The sequence below is a fragment of the Calonectris borealis genome, chromosome 22, assembly GCF_964195595.1.
Source record: "Calonectris borealis chromosome 22, bCalBor7.hap1.2, whole genome shotgun sequence".
Classification (NCBI taxonomy): domain Eukaryota; kingdom Metazoa; phylum Chordata; class Aves; order Procellariiformes; family Procellariidae; genus Calonectris; species Calonectris borealis.
The window spans coordinates 5,177,877-5,201,141 of NC_134333.1; the positions used below are offsets into that span (position 1 = coordinate 5,177,877).

Here is a 23,265-nt window from a genome sequence, read left to right on the forward strand (position 1 = left end):
GAGTTGCATTCGTCTGCTGAAGGCCACCTCCGGGTCGCTGGACCGTGACTTTTCTCGACGGGGCCAACCGAGGTAGATGCTTGCTTTGCCCAACGGCTCGGCGCCGGCGTGGTGGAGCACCGGGATGCAGCGGCCAGGCTGCCGAGCCCTCCTGCCTGCCTGGAGGGTGTTTTGGGCTCTCTCCCCTGCTCGGCTCTTCTCCCCCAGTTTGCTCCCTTCTCCGTTAAACTCGGTCCTTCCCGCGGGTGCCTGGAGAGGGAGGATGGCACCGTCCCTCCCCGCCAGCTCGGGAGCACGTCGAAATTTCTTTCTAAGGGCTATTTGTGCAAGCGATGCCTTGTCCCTTCTCCCCAGCCTCGGAGACTCGAACCCTCTCTGCTCAACGGGGCAAGCGCTGAACCGAGGAGCAGCAACGCCCGAAGATACGGGGGGAGGACTCGGCTCCTCGCTGCCGCCGGAGCTCGTCCGACGCACCCCGCTCCGCTCGGACTCCTGTCACCCCCTGTGACGCTGGGGCTGCGGGCATCGGGGGGGATGCTCTGTCGCCGCTGCTGCACCTCGGGGCTCTCCGCTTTTCTCTGGAAGCGTGGAAATACGGATACGTGCAAGCGACTGCCCTGCGACGCGCCGTCGGCATCGTCCCGGGGCTTCAGCCTCTCCAGCCACCCCGGTGCCTCTTCCACCAGGCTCAGTCATCTTGTGCTATGGGAACCTCCGAGGTAAAGGAAATGTTTTCTTTCGTGGAAAACCTTTATCCCATCGAGGTATTTTGGGAAACAAGCGCCCGGGCAGCCCGCCGCCTCCCGCCAGGACACGAACCGTGTCCACGAAGAGCTCCGAGATGCTCCTGCCCTCCCAGCCAAAGGTTTCCAAAGCTGCACACCAAGGCCAAGACCCCATCTATGCACTCCCACGCCTCCCTGTGCCCCCGTCGTGCCCCGGGGCACACCACGGACCCCGAAGGGGCTTTGCCCACCCCAACCTGGACCTGCGGGGCCTCGGTGGGGAACCAGGAGCCCATCACGTCCCCCCCAGCAGCGCCATCGCATCCCCCCTGCTCGGGGTCCTGTGTCACCTATGCAAGTACCTCTGTGTCCCCTCCTGTGTCCCCAGTGTCCTCTGCTGGGGGAGGCTGGGTGCGGGTGGGGGGGGGTGTCCGGCGGGACCCTCCCCCTGTCCCCGCGCCAGTTTTGAGAGCTGCTCCAACGAAGCCCCCCCCCGATCCCCATGGATGCAGCACCCATGGGTGCTTGGCAGCTCCCCGGGGCAATGCTGCGTTTGGGGGTGGGCTCAGCCCTTATCACCCCCAACCTCTCCCCCCCGCCCACCCAACGGGCCCCAGGAGGTGACAGGGACGCCGGGACAGGCTCTGTTAAAATAAAACCTTTATTTGACTGGCTTGACACCAGGGTATAAATCTGTGACCGTCGCCGGTGCTGGAGCAGGGGTTGGGAACGCGGCCCCCAGCCAGGCAGCGGCTCGACGCCATGGGCACGACGGGGCACGTGGTGGCACGATCCCCTCGGGGACTGCACGGTGGCAGGGTCCCCTTGGGGACCTCATGGCGACGGCACCGTCCTTGCAGCCCAAGGAGGGGCTGGGATCGAGCGTGGCTGGGGGTGGTGACATTTGGGAGTTGCTGTCACCCATCTCACCCTGCCCCCCCCCCCCCAGGGCTGTGCTGGGCCACCCAGTCCTGGTTGTCACAGCGTCTCTGTCCCCTTGGGGTCACAGCCGGGGAGGGGAAGAGCAGGGCACGCAGGTGGCACTACGGGACATGGAGGGGGTCCCCGACCCCCTTGGGTCCCCCAACCAGCCCTGTTGTCACTGCGGCCAGGCGAGTGGTGTCCCCAGGCTGTCCCCACCCAGGGAGCGGGGTGTCTCTGGCGCAGGAGGGCACCCACCCCACAGAGGACCACGTTGTCCCCCCCCACGGGGACACGACGTCCCTCCTGCCGGGACCGCGGGGACCTCAAAGGCTCTTGCATCGCACGTGCACGAAGAGCGTGGCGGGGGACAGGGACGCCCCGTCCTTGGAGAGCAAATGGATGTGACGATACCCTGGGGACAGAGATGGGGGCTGAGCCGGTGGCGGGGGAGCGTCCCCGTCCTCGGGGGCAGTGGGGGGGGGGGACAAACACCCACCCACCTTCCCTCATGCTGGCCAGGGGCAGGGTGAACTGTCCCACGAAGTCGTTGCAGGAGGTGCTGTCGTAGTCCTCCACCACGAAGCGCACCAGGGCCAGCTCGGGCACCCGCAACTGGAAACTCAGCGTCTCCTCCCAGCGCGGGTTGAAGCCTACGGCACCGGGACGGAGGGTGGGCACCGCCACCGCGGCCACCGCGGCCACCCGCCACCCCGGGCGAAGGGACTGGCTTGACCCACCAGTGCGCTCGCCCCTGCCCCGGCTGAGCTGCCATCCTGCACTGGGGTATGTGGGGACTGGGGCAGACTTGGGGAGTGGGGGTGATACTGGGGCCCGGCTGGGTTATACTGGGGGAATGGGGGTCATACTGGGGCCGTGGTGGGGTCTACGGGGAGAATGGAGGTCGTATGGGTGCCAGGCTGGGCTATGCTGGGGGAATGGGGGTGATGCTGGGACTGGATTGGACTATTCTGGGGAAATGGGGGTCATATTGGAGCTGGGCTGGGCTACTGGGGGAATGGGGGTGATACTGGGACTGGATTGGACTATTCTGGGGAAATGGGGATCATATTGGAGCTGGGCTGGGCTACTGGGGGAATGGGGGCCATACTGGGGCTATACCGGGGGAATGAGGGCCATACTGGGGCCGTGGTGGGCTATACTGGGGGAATGGGGGCCATACTGGGGCCGTGATGGGCTATACTGGGCGAATGGGGATCGTACTAGGGCCAGGCTTGTCTATACTGAAGAAACGGGGGTGACACAGGGGCTGCACTGGGCTATGCTGGGGGAATGGGAGTCATACTGGGGCCATGATGGGATTTACTGGGGAAACAGCGATCATACTAGGGCTGGGCTGGGCTATACTGGTTGAAAGGGGATCACACTGGGGCTGTGGTAGGGTATACTGGTTGAATGGGGGTCATACTGGGGCCGTGGTGGGGTATACTGGTTGAATGGGGGTCATACTGGGGCCGTGATGGGGTTTACCGGGGAAACAGGGATCATACTGGGGCTGGGCTGGGCTATGCTGGGGGAATGGGGGTCATACTGGGGCCATGATGGGGTATACTGGGGAAACAGGGATCACACAGGGGCTGGGCTGGGCTATGCTGGGGGAATGGGGGTCATACTGGGGCCATGATGGGGTATACTGGGGAAACAGGGATCACACAGGGGCTGGGCTGGGCTATGCTGGGGGAATGGGGGTCATACTGGGGCCATGATGGGGTATACTGGGGAAACAGCGATCATACTAGGGCTGGGCTGGGCTATACTGGTTGAATGGGGATCACACTGGGGCTGTAGTAGGGTATACTGGTTGAATGGGAGTCATACTGGGGCCGTGGTGGGGTATACTGGTTGAATGGGGGTCATACTGGGGCCGTGGTGGGGTATACTGGTTGAATGGGGGTCATACTGGGGCCATGATGGGGTTTACTGGGGAAACAGGGATCACACAGGGGCTGGGCTGGGCTATGCTGGGGGAATGGGGGTCATACTGGGGCCATGATGGGGTATACTGGGGAAACAGGGATCACACAGGGGCTGGGCTGGGCTATGCTGGGGGAATGGGGGTCATACTGGGGCCATGATGGGGTATACTGGGGAAACAGCGATCATACTAGGGCTGGGCTGGGCTATACTGGTTGAAAGGGGATCACACCGGGGCTGTGGTAGGGTATACTGGTTGAATGGGAGTCATACTGGGGCTGGGCTGGGCTATACTGGTTGAATGGGGGTCACACCGGGGCTGTAGTAGGGTATACTGGTTGAATGGGAGTCATACTGGGGCCGTGGTGGGGTATACTGGTTGAATGGGGGTCATACTGGGGCTGGGCTGGGCTATGCTGGGGGAATGGGGGGTCATACTGGTGCTGTGATGGGGTATACTGGGGAAACAGTGGTTACACTGGGCTTGGGCTGGGTATACTGGAGGGCAGGATGGAGCAGCACTGGGGAGAACTGGGATGTGCTGGGGCCCTGCCACTGGTGGGGACGAACCAGGCTGTGCTGAGGACGGGGCACTGAGGGACTGGGGTGCACTGGGGAGACTGGGATGTCCTGGGCACCGGCTCAACCAGGGGCGGTGGCTGGGGTGCGGGGGGCAGCGGGTGCCCGGGGTACTGGGTGCCCGAGGGCTCTGCCACCCCCTGGGGTCAGGGTGCCGCGGGGTGCCCTGGGGTGCCCTGGGGACCGGGTGCTCCGGGGTGCCCCTAGGGTCGGGGTCCTCTGGGGTGCCCTGGGGACCGGGTGCTCCGGGGTGCCCCTAGGGTCGGGGTCCTCTGGGGTGCCCTGGGGACTGGGTGCTCTGGGGTGCCCCTAGGGTCGGGGTACCCTGAGGTGCCTTGAGGACCGGGTGCCCTGAGGTGTCCCCGGGGATTGGGTGCCCCTGAGGACCGGGTGCCCTGGGGTACCCTGGGCACTGGGTGCCTTGGGGTGTCCCTGGGGATCAGGGTGCCCTGGGGTGTCCCCGGGGATCAGGGTGCCCTTGAGAACCGGGTGCCCTGGGGTGTCCCCAGGGATTGGGTGCCCCTGAGGACCGGGTGCCCTCGGGTACCCTGGGCACTGGGTGCCTTGGGGTGTCCCTGGGGATCAGGGTGCCCTGGGGTGTCCCCGGGGATTGGGTGCCCTTGAGAACCGGGTGCCCTGGGGTGTCCCCAGGGATTGGGTGCCCCTGAGGACCGGGTGCCCTCGGGTACCCTGGGCACTGGGTGCCTTGGGGTGTCCCTGGGGATCAGGGTGCCCTGGGGTGTCCCCGGGGATTGGGTGCCCCTGAGGACCGGGTGCCCTGGGGTGCCCTGGGGTGTCCCCGGGGCTTGGGTGCCCCTGAGGACCGGGTGCCCTGGGGTACCCTGGGCACTGGGTGCCTTGGGGTGTCCCTGGGGATCAGGGTGCCCTGGGGTGTCCCCAGGGATTGGGTGCCCTTGAGGACCAGGTGCCCTGGGGTGCCCTGGGGTGTCCCCAGGGATTGGGTGCCCCTGAGGACCGGGTGCCCTGGGGTGTCCCCAGGGATTGGGTGCCCCTGAGGACCGGGTGCCCTGGGGTACCCTGGGCACTGGGTGCCTTGGGGTGTCCCCAGGGATCAGGGTGCCCTGGGGTACCCTGGGCACTTGGTGTGTTGGGATGTCCCCAGGGATCAGGATGCCCTGGGGTGTCCCCGGGGATTGGGTGCCCTGCAGCACCCCTGGGCCTTGGGGTGCCCTGGGGTGCCCCTGAGGACCAGGTGCTCTGGGGTACCCTGGGGACTGGGTGCCCTGGGGTGTCCCTGGGGTGTCCCCGGGGATTGGGTGCCCCTGAGGACCAGGTGCCCTGGGGTACCCTGGGCACTGGGTGCCTTGGGGTGTCCCTGGGGATCAGGGTGCCCTGGGGTGTCCCCGGGCATTGGGTGCCTCTGAGGACCGGGTGCCCTGGGGTGCCCTGGGGTGTCCCCGGGGATTGGGTGCCCCTGAGGACTGGGTGCCCTGGGGTACCCTGGGCACTGGGTGCCTTGGGGTGTCCCCAGGGATCAGGGTGCCCTGGGGTGTCCCCGGGGATTGGGTGCCCTGCAGCACCCCTGGGCCTTGGGGTGCCCTGGGGTGCCCCTGAGGACCAGGTGCCCTGGGGTACCCTGGGGACTGGGTGCCCTGGGGTGTCCCTGGGGTGTCCCCGGGGATTGGGTGCCCCTGAGGACCAGGTGCCCTGGGGTACCCTGGGGACTGGGTGCCCTGGGGTGTCCCTGGGGACCGGTGGCCGGGCCGTGGTGGCCCGGCGGGTGCTCACCGTTGTTGAGCTTGTGGTGGGTCTGCTGCTTGCTGCAGTCGGCCGGGACGCCGTGGATCTCCACCCGCACGAAGGGGTCCACGATGGAGCTCCCCTTCTCCCTGTTCAGCTTGGGCAGCTGCTGCGCCGTGATCACCTGGGGGCAGAGGGTGCTGGGGGCCAGCGGCACCGGGCACCGCGGGGTGACGGGACCCAGGAGAAGGGACGTGGGTGGCTCGTGGCTGGGTGTGGGGACAGGGCTGGTGCACCCAGGAGAAGGGACGCAGGTGGCACCCAGCCACCTGGGGATGGGGTGGGGAGGAGGGAGGTGGTTGGTGCCACCCAGGAAAAGGGACGTGGGTGGCACATGGCTGGGTGCAGGGACAGGGTTGGTGCTCCCAGGAGAAGGGACGTGAGTGACACTCGGCTGGGAGTGGGGATGGGGTGGGGAGGAGGGAGGTGGTTGGTGCCACCTTGGAGAAAGGACATGGCTGATACGGGTTTGGGGACAGGGTTGGTGTCATCCAGGAGATAGGACATGGGTGGCACATGGCTGGGTGCGGGGTCAGGGTTGATGTCCCCAGGAGAAGGTACATGGGTGGCACTTGGCCAGGCATGGGGATGGGGTCAGTGTGACCCAGAGTGGGGACATGGATGGTACCCAAACAGATGTGAGGACAGGGTCAGTGTCTCCAGGAGAAGAGAGGTTGGTGGCACCCAGGTGGGTGTAGGGTGGTGACACCCAGGAGAAGGTGTGCAAGTGGCACCTGGCTGGACATGGGGTTGGCGTCACCCAGAAGGGACATGGGTGCCACCTGGCTGGACATGGGGTTGGCATCACCCAGAAGAGACATGGGTGCCACCTGGCTGGACATGGGGTTGGCATCACCCAGAAGGGACATGGGTGCCACCTGGCTGGACATGGGGTTGGCATCACCCAGAAGGGACATGGGTGGCACCTGGCTGGACATGGGGTTGGCATCACCCAGAAGGGACATGGGTGGCATCCAGCTGGACACGGGGTTGGCATCACCCAGAAGGGACATGGGTGGCACCTGGCTGGACATGGGGTTGGCGTCACCCAGAGGGGATGTGGGTGGCACCTGGTTGGGTGTGGGGTTGGTGTCACCTGGGAAAAGAGTTGCGGGTGGCACCTGGCCAGGCATGGGAATGTCATGGGTGTCACCCAGCAGGGACGCAGATGGCACCCACCCAGGCATGGGGTTGGGGGGAGCGGGGTGCCCTCACCCTGACGTGCAGCACCAGGCGGCGGGGCCCCTCTCCGGGGGGGCTGCGCAGGCAGGGGGGCTTCAGCACGTAGCCACAGCGCCCATTGCCCAGGAAGCGCCCGGCGTTCAGGTCCATCTCGTAGCCCGGCGTCTGGAAGTTGAGGGCCACTGTGGGGACAGGGGGACAGGGTGTCAGGGTGGGTGATGGCTCTAGGGGGGGGTGCCAGGTCATGGGGTGTCCCCCAGGGGCCGTGGGGTCTCACCCAGCTGGCAGCCAGCGTTCCACATCTCCTGGGGGTTGTAGTTGGAGGAGTTCATCTTCAGCCCCAGCGGGTAGACGCGGCTGAGCTGCTGGGCGTTGTACTGGACCAGCGCCGGGCCTGGGGGGGGGGAACGGCTGAGTGGGGCCGCTGCACCCATGGGTGCTGGTGCGGGGCCCTGCCAGCGGGTGACGGTGTCCTGCCTGCACCCGTGTGCCTGGGGACATGGACGGAGCCCACCCGGCTGGTGGAGCCAGAGCCTGAAACGGGACCCAGACCCTGAAACCGGACACTGGGGTTAAGACCCCAACCCTGGACCTTGACCCTGGACCTTGACCTTCGCACCCTGACCCTGACCTGACCTTAAGACCCTGACCCCAGACCTTAAACTGAGCCCTGGATCCCAGACCCTGACCCCGGATCCTGACCTTGGCCCCACACCTTGACTTTAGACCCCTGACCCTGGACCTTGACCCTGGATCCCAGACTCCGACCCCAGATCCTGACCCTGGACGTCAGACTCCAAACCCAAACCCCAGACCCTGGACCCTGACCCAGATCTTAATCCCAGCCCTGGATCCCAGACCCCGACCCTGATCCCAGACCTTGACTCTGGACCCCTGACCCTGGACCCTGACCCAGATCTTAATCCCAGCCCTGGACCCCGGACCCTGACCCCACACCCTGACCTCAGATCCTGACCCTGAACCCAAACCCCAGACCTTGACCCCAGACCCCAGATCTCAGTCCCTGGACCCTGACCCAGATCTTAATCCCAACCCCAGACCCCAGATCTGACCCTGGACCCAGATGCCACATCCCAAACCCTGACCCCAGACCCTTACACCAGACCCTGATCCTGGACCTGTGACCCTCACCCTGGCCTCTGGCCCCAGACCCTGACACCAGACCCCAGTCCCACCAGACCAGAGCAGCCCGGCCGAGGCCAACGCACCCCCGCCCACCGCCCATGAAGGCACCCCGGTGACAGACCCCATCGGTGACAGACCCCACCAGTGACAGACCCCATCAGTCTCAGCCCCACCCTGCATCCCAGTGAGGTCAGGAGCATGGAGCCCCGTCCTCGTCCCTATCCCGTCGCCCTCACCCGCCTCCTTGATGAGCTTCCGAGCCTTCCTCTCGCTGAAGGAGGACATCTCGCAGGGCCGGGGGTGGCGCAGGGCGTGGGCCAGGCCAGGGAAGGGGACAGCCTGGCAGTACACCACCACGGCCGACAGCTCCGGGGCCACCTGTGATGCGTCCTTGGCCTGCGAGAGCCAGAGTGGTGTCAGGGCCACCCTGGTTCTGGTGGCCACATGCCTGCCTGAGGGTCTACAGACCCCCCTACCCTGCTAGTGCTGAGCGCTGAGACCCCCAAGGCCATGGAGACCCCCAAAGTGATGGAAAACCTGAGGCAATGGATACCCCAAGGTGATAGAGACCCCAAAGTGATGGAGAACCTGAGGCAATGGAGTGATGGATCCTGAGATGATGGAGAACCCAAGCAGCTTGAGATCCTGAGGTCATGGAGACCCCAAGGTGATGGACACCCTGAAGTGATGGACAACCCAAGATGATGGAGAACTTGAGGTGATAGAGACCTCAAGGTGATGGAGACCCTGAGGTGATGGAGAACTGAGGCAATGGAGAACACCCCTCCCAAGGGGCAATGGAGACCCCGAGGTGATGGAGACCCCAGAGTGATGGAGACCCAAAGTCATGGAGTTCCCAAAGCAATGAAGACCCTGAGGTGATGGAGACCCCAAAGTGATGGAGACCCAAAGTCATGGAGTTCCCAAGGCAATGAAGACCCTGAGGTGATGGAGACCCCAAAGTGATGGAGACCCAAAGTCATGGAGTTCCCAAGGCAATGAAGACCCTGAGGTGATGGAGACCCCAGAAATGGAGCACCCAGCCCAAAGGAAGGGCACAGCCGAGGAGTCCCCAAGCTCAGTCCCCTCTGCTGGGCAGTGACAGCCACTCGCCGCCCCCACGGTACCCGACCCATCAGCCCCCCCAGCTCCATCACACGACCCACCTGCAGAGGTTTGATCTCCTGCAGCGACTGCAGCGACTGGAAGAGGAGAGAGCAGGGCTGCATCGGGGGGTGCTGGCAGCGCTCACCTGCCCCGGGCCCCAGCACTGCTGGGACACAGTGGTCCCATGGCACTGCCGGGATGTCGTGGTCCTCCAGGACCACCACGATGCCGTGGTCCTCCAGCACCACCTGGATGCCATAGTCCCCTGGCACCATAGCCCTGAGAGAGCCCCTTACCCGCCGGCTGCTTCTCTCCTGCAGCTTCTCCTCCTCTTCCTCTTCCTCCTCCTCCTCTTCCTCCTCCTCGGGGTCCGAAAGGGAGGTGACACTCCAGGGTTCGTGCCACGGCTCTGGCAGCTTCTTGCCCTTCACCAGAACCTTCCCCTTCAGCTGCTGCGGGAGGAAAGGTCGAGCTCAGGGCTCGGTGGGGACACCGTGGCGGGCGGGCGGGTGGCCTTACCTCCGGAGACGGGAGGTCGTGGGGGTCCTGCCCCTCCAGCGGTTGCGTCAGCAGCATGTCCCCCAGGATGGCCTTCATGTGCCGGGCCATGGTGGCCTGCTGCTCCAGCCCACAGTGGTTCTCCAGGGACAGGATGACGGGGTAGGGCGATTGCTGGGGACGGGGATGGGCAGTGCTCAGCACCCGGCACCCAGCACCCATCCCAGGGCTGTCAGCACCCGGCTCACCTTGAAGGCGTAGTCACGGATGCTTTCAATGACATCGCGGAAGAGGATTTTGGAGGTGAGTGTGTGGCCATGGTAGACGATGGGTTCCCCGTCGGAGCCCTCCCAGCAGTCCAGCTCCACACAACGGCATCCGGCCATCAGCGCCCTGCCACCGCACCGTCACCGGATGAGTCCCTGCGCTGCCCCAGCACCCTCGAACCATGAGACCATCAGGGCATGGAGCATCTGACCAGGGGCACCCACCTGACATAGGCTTCGGTGCTGCTGGTGCCACCGATCTGGTTGCGGGTCAGGTAGGTGTTGTGGGAGGAGGAGATGAAGTAGTGGCAGAGGGGCTGGCTCATGTCCTGGTGCACCTTGGTGTGCTCCTGGTTGAGGATGTCACCAGAGGCCGAGAGGAGGTACATCATGAAGCCATCCAGCATCATCAGGTCCTGCTGCCTGGCTGTGGGACACAGTGGTGGGGTGTCACAGAGGACTGGCACGCTGCTGGCAGGGTGGCACCCCGGGGACTGTCCCCAGCTGGATGTCCCCTGTCTTCCAGCAGTGCCATGTTCACCCCAGACCTGGCACTGCGGTGCCCAGGGGACATGTAAGTTCCCTTGAGTGTCCCATCTCCATCCCGATGTCACTCATACTGCTAGTGCCACACTCACCCTGGACCCAGCATGGTGGCACCCATGAGATGTGGAGGTTCCCTGTCCCCACCCTGACGTCCTCTGTCCTCATAGTGCCATGTTGACGCCAGGCCTGGCACTGTGGCACCCAGGGCATGTGGAGGTTCCTTTGGTGTCTCATCTCCACCCTGATGTCCCCCATCCTGCTAGTGCCACATCTACCCTAGGGGTACTACTGTGATACCCAAGAGACATGGAGGTCCTTCATCCCCACCATGATGTCCCCTATCCTCCTTGTGCCATGTTCACCCTGGACTTGCCATGTTGGGACCCAAGGGACATGGAGGTCCCTCGGCAGTGTCACATTCATGCTAGGGCTGGCACTGCATCACCCAGGAGGCATGGAGGTCCACCTGCTGTCCATCCCCACCTTCACGTCCCCTGTCCCCACAGTGCCACATCCACCAGGAACCAGCAAGGCCACGTGTTGGACTGCTGACACCCAGTGCCACCCCGGGGAAGGGACACAGGGACACTCATCCAAGCCTTTGGAGGACCCCACACCAGCTTGGGGGGTGACACCACCAAGCAGAGCCCCATCCCCACGCCACCCATGACCTCCCTTGGCTCCAGCAGCGCCCATCCCACCATCCCACCACCACCCGAGCTGGCCGTCCTCAGCCCTACCCTTCTCGTTGAGCTCGTAGGCGCGGATGACGGCGCGGGCCTGGCGCAGGCTGGCGTCCTCGCCCTGATCCCGTAGGAAATCCCGCAGCTCCTCGGCCGACAGGACACGGTCCTCACCCGAGTAACGCCCAAAAAGCTCCTCCAGCTCCGGCCGCCGCAGCAGCCGTCGGCAAAACTCTTCCAGCTCCCGGCCCTCCAGCCGCTCGTTGCCCGAGCGGTCGCAGTCCTGATGGGACCACAACCCAACCTCGGGGACCGTCCCCTGCCCGTGGGGAGGGGGTACGGCCACCCCCTGCCTCGTCCTGCCTTGTCCTGCCTGTCCCTTAGGGTTGGCAGCGTGTGTGATGAGTTTGGGGAGTCTCAGCTAGTGGCATGAGGGCTCGGGGATGGGTTGTGCCTAGGGGGGTGCAGGGGTATGTCCCCTCTGTCCCCTCACCCATAGCCCTTTGACCCTCCGGTCTGGGATGGAGTAGAGCAGAGCGCCGTGCCTCAGTTTCCCCAGGTGGAAAGGGACTTTGGGAGATGCCCATGGGGACAGAACCCCACGGGGGGAAAATGTCACACCTTGGGGACCCACAGAGCAGTGGGGGGGGACAGCTCACCCCACCCCATCTTCAGCTCCTTCTCATGATGGGACCCAACCATCGGTGGTGGACCCAACCATTGGTGATGGTGGGTGTGACGAGTTTGACATTTCTCTGTGCTTGGGAAGGCAGAGGAGGAGCCGGCATTCCCTCCCGGTGACAGCAGTGGGGGACAGCGGGTGACGGAGCACATGACGGGTACCTTGAAGAGCTTGTAGGCGTAGACATCATCCATATCGATGTTGATCATCCTCAGCATGCTCTTCACCTCCCGGAAGGACATCTTGTTGTCCTTGTTCCTATCTGCTCGCTGCAGGACCCCATGGATCCAGCTACGCTGGGGTAAGGAAACCACCCGGCGTCACCCCCATGGCTGTCCCCAACCTGTCCCCAAGCCCCCATAGCTCCAACAAAGGATATTGGTCAAGCTTCTCCGGTTGACTCATGGCTTGCAGCCGCCCCATCAGCTTGGTGAGTCCTTGCACCCAGTGCCGGGCGTCCTCCTCGCCCCGGGCGGCCAGGTCCAGGTTCTTGCGCTTGCCCTTGAAGACGAGGGTGAAGCAGTGCCGCTCGGGGAAGGCGGCACCGTACTTGCGTAGACCCTCCGACTGGTGTCCCTCGCGCACCCCCTCGATGTGCATCACCGAGACTGCAGGGACACGCGCGGTGACGGGGCCACCCCGGGGATAGAGGTGGTCCCTCGGCATTTCCCCCACCCATGAGCATCCTTGGCTGCTGATGAACACCCTACGTGTCCCCAGGGGCACCCCAGGGGACCAGAGCTCGGCTCCTGTTGATGCCGCAGCCGGGCTTAACCCACTAATCCCAGGCGAGACAGGAGCCGTGGCCGCTGTCCCCTGCGGGGATGGGGACAGGGACGGTGGGGGATGGAGCTGTCTTGCAGCGGTGCCAGCTCCGGGCACCCGTCCCAAATGAGAGGGTGGAAAGAGACGGGTGACGCTGGGGAGCAGGGACAGAGTCCGGCCGGGATGAAGATGGGACCTCGTGTTGGTCCCAGGGGGGATGGGCTCTGGGGGCTTGGCGTGGGGTGCACTGGGAGGCACTGGGTGCACTGGGAAGCACTGGAAGGTACTGGGAGGCACTGGGTGCAGTGGGTTGGGGTCTGGGTCCTGGGTGGGGGTCTGGGTTCCAGATTGGAGTCGAGGTTCTGGGTGGGGGTCTGGGACCTGAGTGGGGTCCAGATCCCACGTGGGGGTCCTGGGTGGGGGTCTGGGTCCTGGGCTGGGGTCTGGGTCCTGGGTGGGGGTCTGGGTTCCAGATCGGAGTTGAGGTTCTGGGTGGGGGTCTGGGACCTGAGTGGGGTCCAGATCCCACGTGGGGGTCCTGGGTGGGGGTCTGGGTCCTGGGCTGGGGTCTGGGTCCTGGGTGGGGGTCTGGGTTCCAGATCGGAGTCGAGGTTCTGGGTGGGGGTCTGGGACCTGAGTGGGGTCCAGATCCCACGTGGGGGTCTGGGTGGGGATCTGGGTCCTGGATTGGGGTCTGGGTCCCAGGGTGGGCATCTGGGTTGCACGTGGGGGGCCAGGTCCCAGGGTGCGGTCTGGTTCGCACATGGGGGTCTGGGTCCTGGGTTGGGATCCGGGTCCCAGATGGGGGTTTGTGTCCTGGATGGGGGTGTGGGTCCCAGGTTGGGGGCTGGGTCCTGGGGGGGGATCTGGGACCCAGGTGGGGTCCGGGTTCTGGGTGGGGGTCCAGGTCCTGGGTGGGGGTCTGGGACCTGGCCTGGGGTCTGCATCCCAGCTGGGGGTCCAGGTGAGGATCTGGGTCCTGGGCTGGGGTCTGGGTCCCAGGTGGGCGTCCAGGTCCTGGGGTGGTGTCTGGGTCCCGGGTGGGGATCCTGGGTGGGGGTCTGGGTCTTGGGCTGGGGTCCAGGTTCTAGGTGGGGGCCTGGGTCCCAGGTTGTGGGCTAGGTCCAGGGTTGGGATCTGGGTCCTGCAGTGGGGTCTGGGTCCCGGGTGGGGGTCTGGGTGGGGCTCTAGGTCCTGGGTGGGGGTCCGGGTCCCGGCTCATGCCCAGGTCCCCACGGGCATGCTTGGGGCACTGCCCAGGTCCCAACCCCTCCCTGCAGCTCGAGGCTGTGCAGGACGTGGTCCAGGGTCCCCGAGCCCCCGGGGGACGGTCCCCAGCGCCGGCACTCACAGCTCTGCTGGGAGCGAGCGCGCCCGAAGCGCCCCTCGAAGCAGACGGTCACCCCGTCCTCCTGCAGGCGGAAGAGCCGCTCCCTGGGGCCCCCCCGGGACTTGATCTTCCGGAGCAGGGAGCCCCGCAGCATCCGCTGGATGTCCTCGTCCTCTGTCAGGCCTGCGGGGGACCAGACCCTGGGCACCCTGCGCAGCTACTGGGGAGGTACTGGGGGGCGCTGGGAGGTGCTGGAGGCTCTGAGGGTGTACTGGCGGTACTGGGTGGGAGTGGGGGGGGGGCTCGGTGCACATCTGTATGCACACCTGCATGTGTACACCCTTGCACATCCCATGGGATGGCATGGGATGGGACAGACAGGACAGGATGGGGCAGATGGGACAGGACAGACGTGATGCGATGGGACGGGACGGGACTGGATGGGACAGGAGGGGATGGGGCAGATGGGACAGGACAGACGTGATGCGATGGGACAGGACGGGACTGGACGGGACAGGAGGGGATGGGACAGATGGGACAGGACAGACGTGATGCGATGGGATGGGACGGGACTGGATGGGACAGGAGGGGATGCGGCAGATGGGACAGGACAGACGTGATGCGATGGGACGGGACGGGACTGGACGGGACAGGAGGGGATGGGACAGATGGGACAGGACAGACGTGATGCAATGGGACGGGACGGGACTGGATGGGACAGGAGGGGATGGGACAGATGGGACAGGACAGACATGATGTGATGGGACGGGATGGGACTGGATGGGACAGGAGGGGATGGGGCAGATGGGACAGGACAGACGTGATGCGATGGGATGGGACGGGACGGGACAGGAGGGGCTGGGACAAGCACGATGGGATAGAATGGCACAGCACGGCATGGGACAGGATGGAGGGATGGGATGGGACAGGATGGAATGGGATGACGTGGGACAGATGGGACAGGATGGGACAAATGGGACAGGACAGACATGATGCGATGGGATGGGGTGGGATGGCATGGCATGGCATGGCATGGCATGGCATGGCCTGAGACATGATGGAAGGATGTGACAGCACAGGATGGGATGGACAGAAGAGGGCAATGGGATGGGATGAGATGGGGCACATATGACAAATTGTAACAGTACAGATAGGACATGAAGGGACAAGATGGGACAGGTAGGATAGGATGGGACAGGTGGGGCAGACAGGACCGGATGGAACAGAGTTGGGCGGGACAGACATGACAGGATGGACAGGACGGGATGGGACGGGATGGCACAGGATGGGATATCACGGGATGGGATGGGACAGGACAGGGCAGACAGCTCAGGATGGGACATGATGTGACAGACAGGATGGGACAGGACAGATGGGATGGGATGGGATGGGATGGGATGGGATGGGATGGGATGGGATGGGATGGGATGGGATGGGATGGAATGGGATGGGATGGGACGGGACAAACATGATGGGACACGGCAGACAGGACAGGATGGGATGGGACAGGATGGGACAGGGCAGATGGGATGAGAAGGGATGGAATGAGACGGGACAGTGTGGGACATGATGGGACAGACAGGATGGGATAAGACAGGTGCGATGGGATGGGATGGGATGGGATGGGATGGGATGGGATGGGATGGGACGGGACAAACATGATGGGACATGGCAGACAGGACAGAGCAGATGGGACAGGATGGGACAGGGCAGATGGGATGAGATGGGATGGAATGAGACGGGACAGGGTGGGACATGATGGGACAGACATGATGGGACAGGGCAAACAGGACATAATGGGACGGGACGGGACAGGACGGGACGAGATGGGATGGGATGGGATGGGATGGGAGGGGATGGGATGGGATGCGATGGGACAAACATGATGGGGCATGGCAGACAGGACAGGGCAGATGGGACAGGATGGGACAGGGCAGACAGGACATAACGGGACGGGACAGGATGGGATGGGATGGATGGGACGGGACAGGACAGACAGGAGAGAACAGACAGGACAAGCCACTGCCATCGGGCCCCTTTGGGGCACCACGTGGCCAGCCGGGGGGAACAGGGCACCGCAGCGCGGTGGCAGAGCCCCGCTCGCACGGCACAGCCCAGCTGATAAATCCCAGCAAAGCTGCCCAAATCCCGCGGGGGAGCGCCGGGACGGTGCCGGCAGCGAAGATCAGGCCGGGCACACTGACGGGGCGGCCTCAGGGGACGGCGGGCCCACGCCCAGGCTGATGGCGGCGCCAGGACTTTTCCGTCTATTCTCCGGGGAACAGTTATTTCCTCCCTTTTCGTTTTGGCAACCACTCCTTAAGAGCAGCCCCAGCGCCCGTGGCCCCGCTCCGGCCGGAGACGCAGCTCCTGGGCTGGGGAACGGCAGGTTTGGGGCCGAGCAGGGACATCCCGAGCTGGCCACGGCCTCGGGGACACGGCCACCGTCTGCCACCATCTCCTGCGTGGTCACAACCTGCCCACGGGGCAGAATTGAGGGCACCTTCAGAGGACAGGTACGGACACACGGACACATGGATGCACAAGCATATGGATGCATGGATGTATGGATACAGGCACATGGGCACACCGATGCTCGGACACATGGGATTACAGGTGCACAAGCGTATGGATGCATGGACACCCGGATGCATGGACATAGGTTACACGGATGGACATAGAGATGCACTGAGACATGGATGCATGGATATACAGATGCAGGGATGTATGGATACATGGATGGACTGATGCAAGGACACACGGACACGCGGATGCACAAACATATGGATGCACGGATGCATGGACACTTGGATACAGGCACATGGGCACATGGATGCTCGGACACTCAGATGCATGGACATATGGATGCACCGATACATGGACACATGGATGCATGGATATACAGATGCAGGGATGTATGGATACATGGATGCAGGGATGCACTGATGCAAGGACACACGGGCACGTGGATGCATGGATGCACAAGCATATGGATACATGGACACAGGGACACGTGGACGTATGGATGCACCGATGCACAGGCACAACAATGCATGGACATAGAGACGCAGGGATGTATGGATGCATGGACACACGGATGCAAGGCAGATGGATGCATGGACACACGGATGCACTGACGCAAGGACACACGGATGCACAGATATACAGATACAGGGATGTATGGATATATGGACACATGGACACACGGTTATACCGATGCAGGGATGTATGGATACATGGATGCACTGATGCAAGGGCACACAGACACACAGGCACATGGATGCACAAGCATATGGATGCATGGACAGATGGACACAAGGACATACGGGTGCATGGACACAGAGATGCACCAACGCAGAGGCACATGGATGTGTGGATATAGGGATGCATGGGTGTATGGATACATAGACACATGGATGTAAGGACAGATGGGTGTACCGATGCACGGACATATGGACGCATGGATATACGGGTGCAGGTTTATATGGAAACATGGATGCATGGACACACAGATGCAGGGACAGACAGATGCATGGATGCACTGATGCAAGGACACACAGACGCACAGGCACATGGATGTACGGATGCACAAGCATATGGGTGCACAGACCCATGGGTGCACAGACACAGGGACGCACGGACACATGGACCCGCAGAGCTGCAGCAGACACACGGCTGCACCAAGCCATGCAGCTCCGGGCACACGGCTGCATGCCCAAAGCCACGCGTGGGCCAGCACAGTGGCAGAAGCAAAGCCCTCCCTCCATGGCACAGGGCCAACTCCTGCCCTGCCCACTGCGCCCACGCAGGATCGGGCCCAGCCGCCCCGGCAGGCGCACCCTGACCTTCCTGGGCACCCGCTCCTCCTGCCCACGCCTCACGGGCAGCTCTGCCCCGAGCTGCTGTGGGGTCAGCGGGGCCCCGAGCCGACAGCGCTGTGGGCAGCACTGTTGTGTGGGGAAACTGAGGCAGGGTATTAGGTGAGGGTCCCAGGGAGCTGGGGCTGAGCCTTGGCGACAATAAATACCCTCAGTAGCTCATGCCCAGGGGCCCGCAGGAGGGCTCCTGTCATCCGTGATGTGGCCAAACCCCAGCCCTGCTGCCCCCCAACGTCTGGGGCAATACATAGCTATTCTGGGGCTACCTTGGGGACCCCTCCTAGCCACGAGGACCCTTCCCTGCCGTGGGGGATCCCATCCACTTTGGGGACACTCCCTGCCATGGGGACCCTCCTGGCCATGGGGACCCTTCTCGGGACCCCCCCCGCCGGCACAGTCCCACGGGGTTTCTGCCCGGTTCCCCCCGCCGGCCCCGTGGGGTCCCCCGGTCCCCCCCGCCCGGCCCCCCGCGGCGGCCCCGGCCCCGGGACTCACCCATTTTCTTCAAGGCTCTGCCGGGCCGGCGGGGGCCACCGGAGCCGTCCGACGGGGAGCGGGGCTGCTCGGCGGCGGGACGCGCCTTCCTGCCGCAGATCATGGTGCGGGCCCGGTGCCCGGTACCCCCGGTGCTCCCGGTGCTCCCGGTACTCCTGGTGCCCCGGTACCCCCGGTACCCCCGGTGCTCCCAGTACTCCTGGTGCTCCCGGTGCCCTGGTACCCCCGATGCCCCCCGTACTCCTGGTGCTCCCGGTGCTCCCGGTGGTCCCGGTGCCCCCGGTGCTCCCGGTCCCGGCGGGGCCCCGCTACCCCCGGTACTCCTGGTGCTCCCGGTGCTCCTGGTGGCCCCGGTCCCGGTGGTGCCCCCGATGCCCCCGGCCGGTGCAACCGGGCTGGGCGGCGGCGGCGGATGGGGCTGGGGCTGGGCTGGGGCTGGGCGGCCCCGCCGGGACCGGGGCCGGGCGCGGGGAGGTACCAGGAGGAGCCACATTTCAGTCCCGGCGGTGTTAACTGTTTGTGCCGGCCCGGGCCGAGCGGTGGCTGCCGGGGGTGGTCTGCACCGGGACGGGTCTGCACCGGGGGTGGGTCTGCACCGGGGTCCTGTCTGCACCGCGGGGGTCTGCACCGGGATGGGTAGGCACCGGGGTCCGGTCTGCACCGGGGACGGGTTTGCACCGGGGTCCGGTCTGCACCGGGGGTCGGTCTGCACCGGGAAGGGGCCGGGGTCCCGGTGTGCACTCGTGGAGCTGTTCTGCACGGGGGAACGACACGGGGGGGTCCCGCTCTGCACCGGGTATAACCGGAAGGGCCGGTCCGCCCCGGAACGGACCGGAGGTCCCCACCTCCCCCCGGGGGTCGTCCTGCACCGGGGACCGGCCCAGGGGACACCCTGATCTCCGCCGGGGGACACCGCTCGGCCCGGGGGGCACGGCTGCCTGCTGCCAGGGCCACTCCGGTACCACCGGTGGGGACCCAGGGGACCCCCTCCACCAGTCTGGGGACAGGGGGACCCACGGGACCCCCTCTGCCATCACACCTGGGGACAGCAGGGACCCACGGGACCCCCTCTGCCATCACACCTGGGCCCACTCTGTCCCCACCCCATGGGCAGGGTGGCACCGTAGGCAGCTGGTGGGACCCCCAGGTGACCGTCCCCACTGGTGGGACAGCAGCAGGATCCAGGGACTGGCAGCAGCATGAACCGGGCTGAGAGGAGGGCAACGTCCCCAGTTAGTGCCCAGTCCCAGAGCCCCACACGTGTGTGCGGGCCTGTACACGCGTGTGTGTGTGTACATCCATGTGTGTGTGTGTGTACAGGCGTGTGTGTGTGTGCAGCCATGTGTGTGCATGCAGATGTGTGCATGTGTGTGCACAGCCGTGTACCTGTGCATGCATACGTCTCTGTGTGCACAGGCGCACATGCATGTGTGCACATGTGCATGCAGTCACATGCATGCATGTGCATGCGTGTGTGTGTGCAGGCACACATGGATGTGTGCATGTGTGCGTAACCATGTACACACATGGATATGCGTGTATGCAGGCACACATGCATGTGTGCACATGTGTGTGCAGCCACGTACACACATATGCATGCATGAATGCAGCATATGGCTGTGTGTATGCAGCCATGTACACGTGTATGCATGCATTTATGTGTGTGCAGACCCACGAGTGTGTGCATGTGTGTGCGCAGCTATGTACGCCTGTGTGCATGCACGCATGTGCAGGCATGTGTGCACACACAGCTGCATGCACACACATCTGTGCAGCCATACCTGCGCGCATGCCCGTGCCCGTGCATGAATTTACCCCAAATCCCTGCCATTTTACAGGGTGAGGGCTGGTGGGGAGGGGACAGATGCCTCGCTGCAGGAGAAGACCCCCTGTCCCCACCACGAGGTCCCCGTCCCTGCGACCCGGCCAGGGTGATGAGTGACAGAGCAGAGGCAGAGCCAGGTTTTGATTTCAAGCCCGTAGCTGGGCACGGGGCCGTGTCCTTGCGACAAGGGGTTATTTTTGACTCCCCAATACGGCTTCTTGCAAAAACCCGTGGTGCTGGGGGGGACACAAAGGCCACTCCAGGCCTGGCTGGGCCGTGGGGACCAGGAGCTGCAGAACAGGGAGAGGAAACTGCGACCGCAGGCGGTGACTTCCCCCGGGGCCGGGGCAGCAGCGGTGCTGCCAACGGTTGTGAGACCCAGCCTGGGATGGTGGAGCACCCAGGGGTGATGGCAGGGCAGCTGGGGCCAACATCTGGGCACCCTGGGTGATACCCAAGCATCCTGGGTGATACCTGAATATCCTGGGGCAACATCTGGACATCCTGGGGCAACATCTGGGCATCCTGGGTGATATTTGAGTATCCTGGGGCAACATCTGGGCACCCTGGGACAACATCTGGGCACCCTGGGTGATATCTGAATATCCAGGAGCAACATCTGGACACCCTGGGCAACATCTGGGCACCCTCTGAGCATCCTGGGGCAACATCTGGACACCCTGGGGCAACATCTGGGCACCCTGGGTGATATCTGAGTACCCAGGAGCAACATCTGGACACCCAGGGGCAACATCTGGGCATGCCTGAGTATCCTGGGGCAACATCTGGACACCCTGGGGCAACAACTGAGTATCCTGGGGCAACATCTGGGCACCCCGGGCAACATCTAGGCACTGCAGTTGAAGACCTGGGCGACCCACACAACATCTGGACAGCTGGAGCCACATCTGGGCAGCCCCTTGGCTGTGTTTGGGGGGGGTGGGTACAGCCATCCCTGAATCCTTTGGGGACATGGGGACACGGGGACTTTTCACAGGGACAGCCCAGCCCAGGGCAATGCCCCCTCCTGTTTGGATCAAGGCTTTGACCATCCCAGGAGCTGCAAAATATATTGAATTTATAGAGGCAAAATGTATCTTGCTTTGCCGAAAACCCTGAGGGAAAGCAGCCGCAGCCACCCCAAAAATGCACTTGCAACTCCATAACCGGGCTCTGCTCTGAGTCCTCTTCCTCCCATGGGAATTACATTGCCAGGAATTTAGCAACGGATGCATTGACCCGGTGAAACGACCGGGATAAACACCTCTCACTACAAAATCCACAGCAAAAATAAATCCCGGTTGCAATTCCCCCTCTCCCGCAGCGTTGCTATTTTCTACCGCCTGCGAGCGATTTGGAAGGAGCCCCACGGAAAGCAGCAACTCGCATTCCCGGCCGCTTATAGCACAGCACGTGTCCCCGTGAATCACCGCTCGGGATTCGGGGTTGGTTTTCGCAGTGAATCAGAGCCAGCGAGGCCCCGACGCGCCGTCCCCGAGCAGAAATCCTGAGTCAGAGCTTGGAAATGGCAGCAGGTTGAAAAAGCTTCCCTGCTTTTTTTTTCTGCTGGATCTTGAATTTATAGAAGAAATGTTTCCCCAGGGGATGTGGGATGGGGACAAGGGGGATTGGAGGATTGGATTTGGGATTTGGAGGTTGGATTAAGGGAAATTCCCCAAAATGTAGGAAAACCGCAGCGTGGGGCGATGGTGAAGCATGGCAGGGGGCTGCTGCAAACTGCTTTGCATCCTCCTCCCAGCACCCAGCCCTGGGCGAGGGCCAGATCCAGGCGGTCCCCAGGTAACCCCATAACATACTAGGTCCCCAGGGCACCTGGTACCTCCAGGTCACCCATGTCCCCACGTCACGAGTGTCCCCACAGCACCCGGCCTTCAAGGAAAGCCTTCGGAAGAGAGGGTGAAGGAGCTTCATCTCAGGGGCTCGGGGACCCCAAATTCTGCTTCTTCCTTACGACCATAATTAATGAAGTTTGAATAATAATTACAGTAATGAACTGCTCTGCTAGACCCAGTTGTCCCCTGCCCCGTGCAATGGGGCTGTGCCCCTGCCCAGTGCCGCGGTACATTGTCCCAGTGCAATATCCCAGATCCCCAGCACAACAACCCAGTGCAATGTCCCAGTGCCCCGGTATATTGTCCCAGTGCAATATCCCAGTCCCCCAGTGCATTCCCCTGGGGTGCTCAGTACGTTACCCCAGTGCATTGTCCCCATGCCTGGTGCATCGCCCTAGTGCATTGTTCTCATGTCACAGCATATGGCCCCAGTGTCCCCATGTGTGGCCCCAGTATCCTGGATGATCGTCCCACTGCCCCAGAGCATTGCCCTGCCCCAGGGCACAGCCCTGCTGCACCACTGCATCACCCCACAGCATTGCTGCACTGCATAGGGCGCTGCCTGGCTGCGTTGTCCTGCTGCACAGCCCAGGTGGGCCACTGCAACATCCCCGTGTGTTCTCCCAGTGCACTGTCCCTGTGTATCGTCCCGTGCCCTGGTGCGATATCCTGGAGCACTGCATTGCACCAGAGCACTGTTCCATTGCACTGTCCCAGTTCACTGTCCCTGTACTGGTGCACTGTCCCCGAGCACTGCCTGGTGCACGGGTTCATTATCCCAGCACACTGGAGCACTGTCCCTGTGCACTGTCCCTGTGCACTGTCCCTGGAGCACTGCGCCGGTGCACTGTCCAGGTGCATTGCAGCACGGTACCGGCACTGTCCGAGGGCACAGGCTTGCTGTCCCAGGGCACTGTCCTGGTGCCCTGTCCCGGGGCACAGGCTCGCTGTCCCGGGGCACTGTCCCGGGGCACAGGCTTGCTGTCCCGATGTCCTGTCCCGGTGCCCTGTCCCGGGGCACAGGCTCACTGTCCCGATGCCCTGTCCCGGTGCCCTGTCCCGGTGCCCTGTCCCGGGGCACAGGCTCG

General features: G+C 63.8%; 1 protein-coding gene across 1 annotated transcript; it reads right to left on the reverse strand.

Annotated features, from left to right (window-relative positions):
• Window positions 1–1,528: 1,528 nt before the first annotated feature.
• Window positions 1,529–18,992, reverse strand: PLCD3 (phospholipase C delta 3). The gene is given in 18 exon segments (XM_075171180.1): window positions 1,529–2,061; window positions 2,150–2,299; window positions 5,910–6,045; window positions 7,137–7,285; window positions 7,381–7,497; window positions 8,486–8,645; window positions 9,416–9,451; window positions 9,653–9,808; window positions 9,876–10,028; window positions 10,103–10,247; window positions 10,346–10,547; window positions 11,407–11,632; window positions 12,193–12,322; window positions 12,411–12,639; window positions 14,148–14,309; window positions 18,500–18,613; window positions 18,751–18,908; window positions 18,910–18,992. Coding segments are annotated over 18 exon segments (2,595 nt in total). The 3' UTR covers window positions 1,529–1,972.
• Between the last annotated feature and the right edge of the window lie 4,273 nt (window positions 18,993–23,265).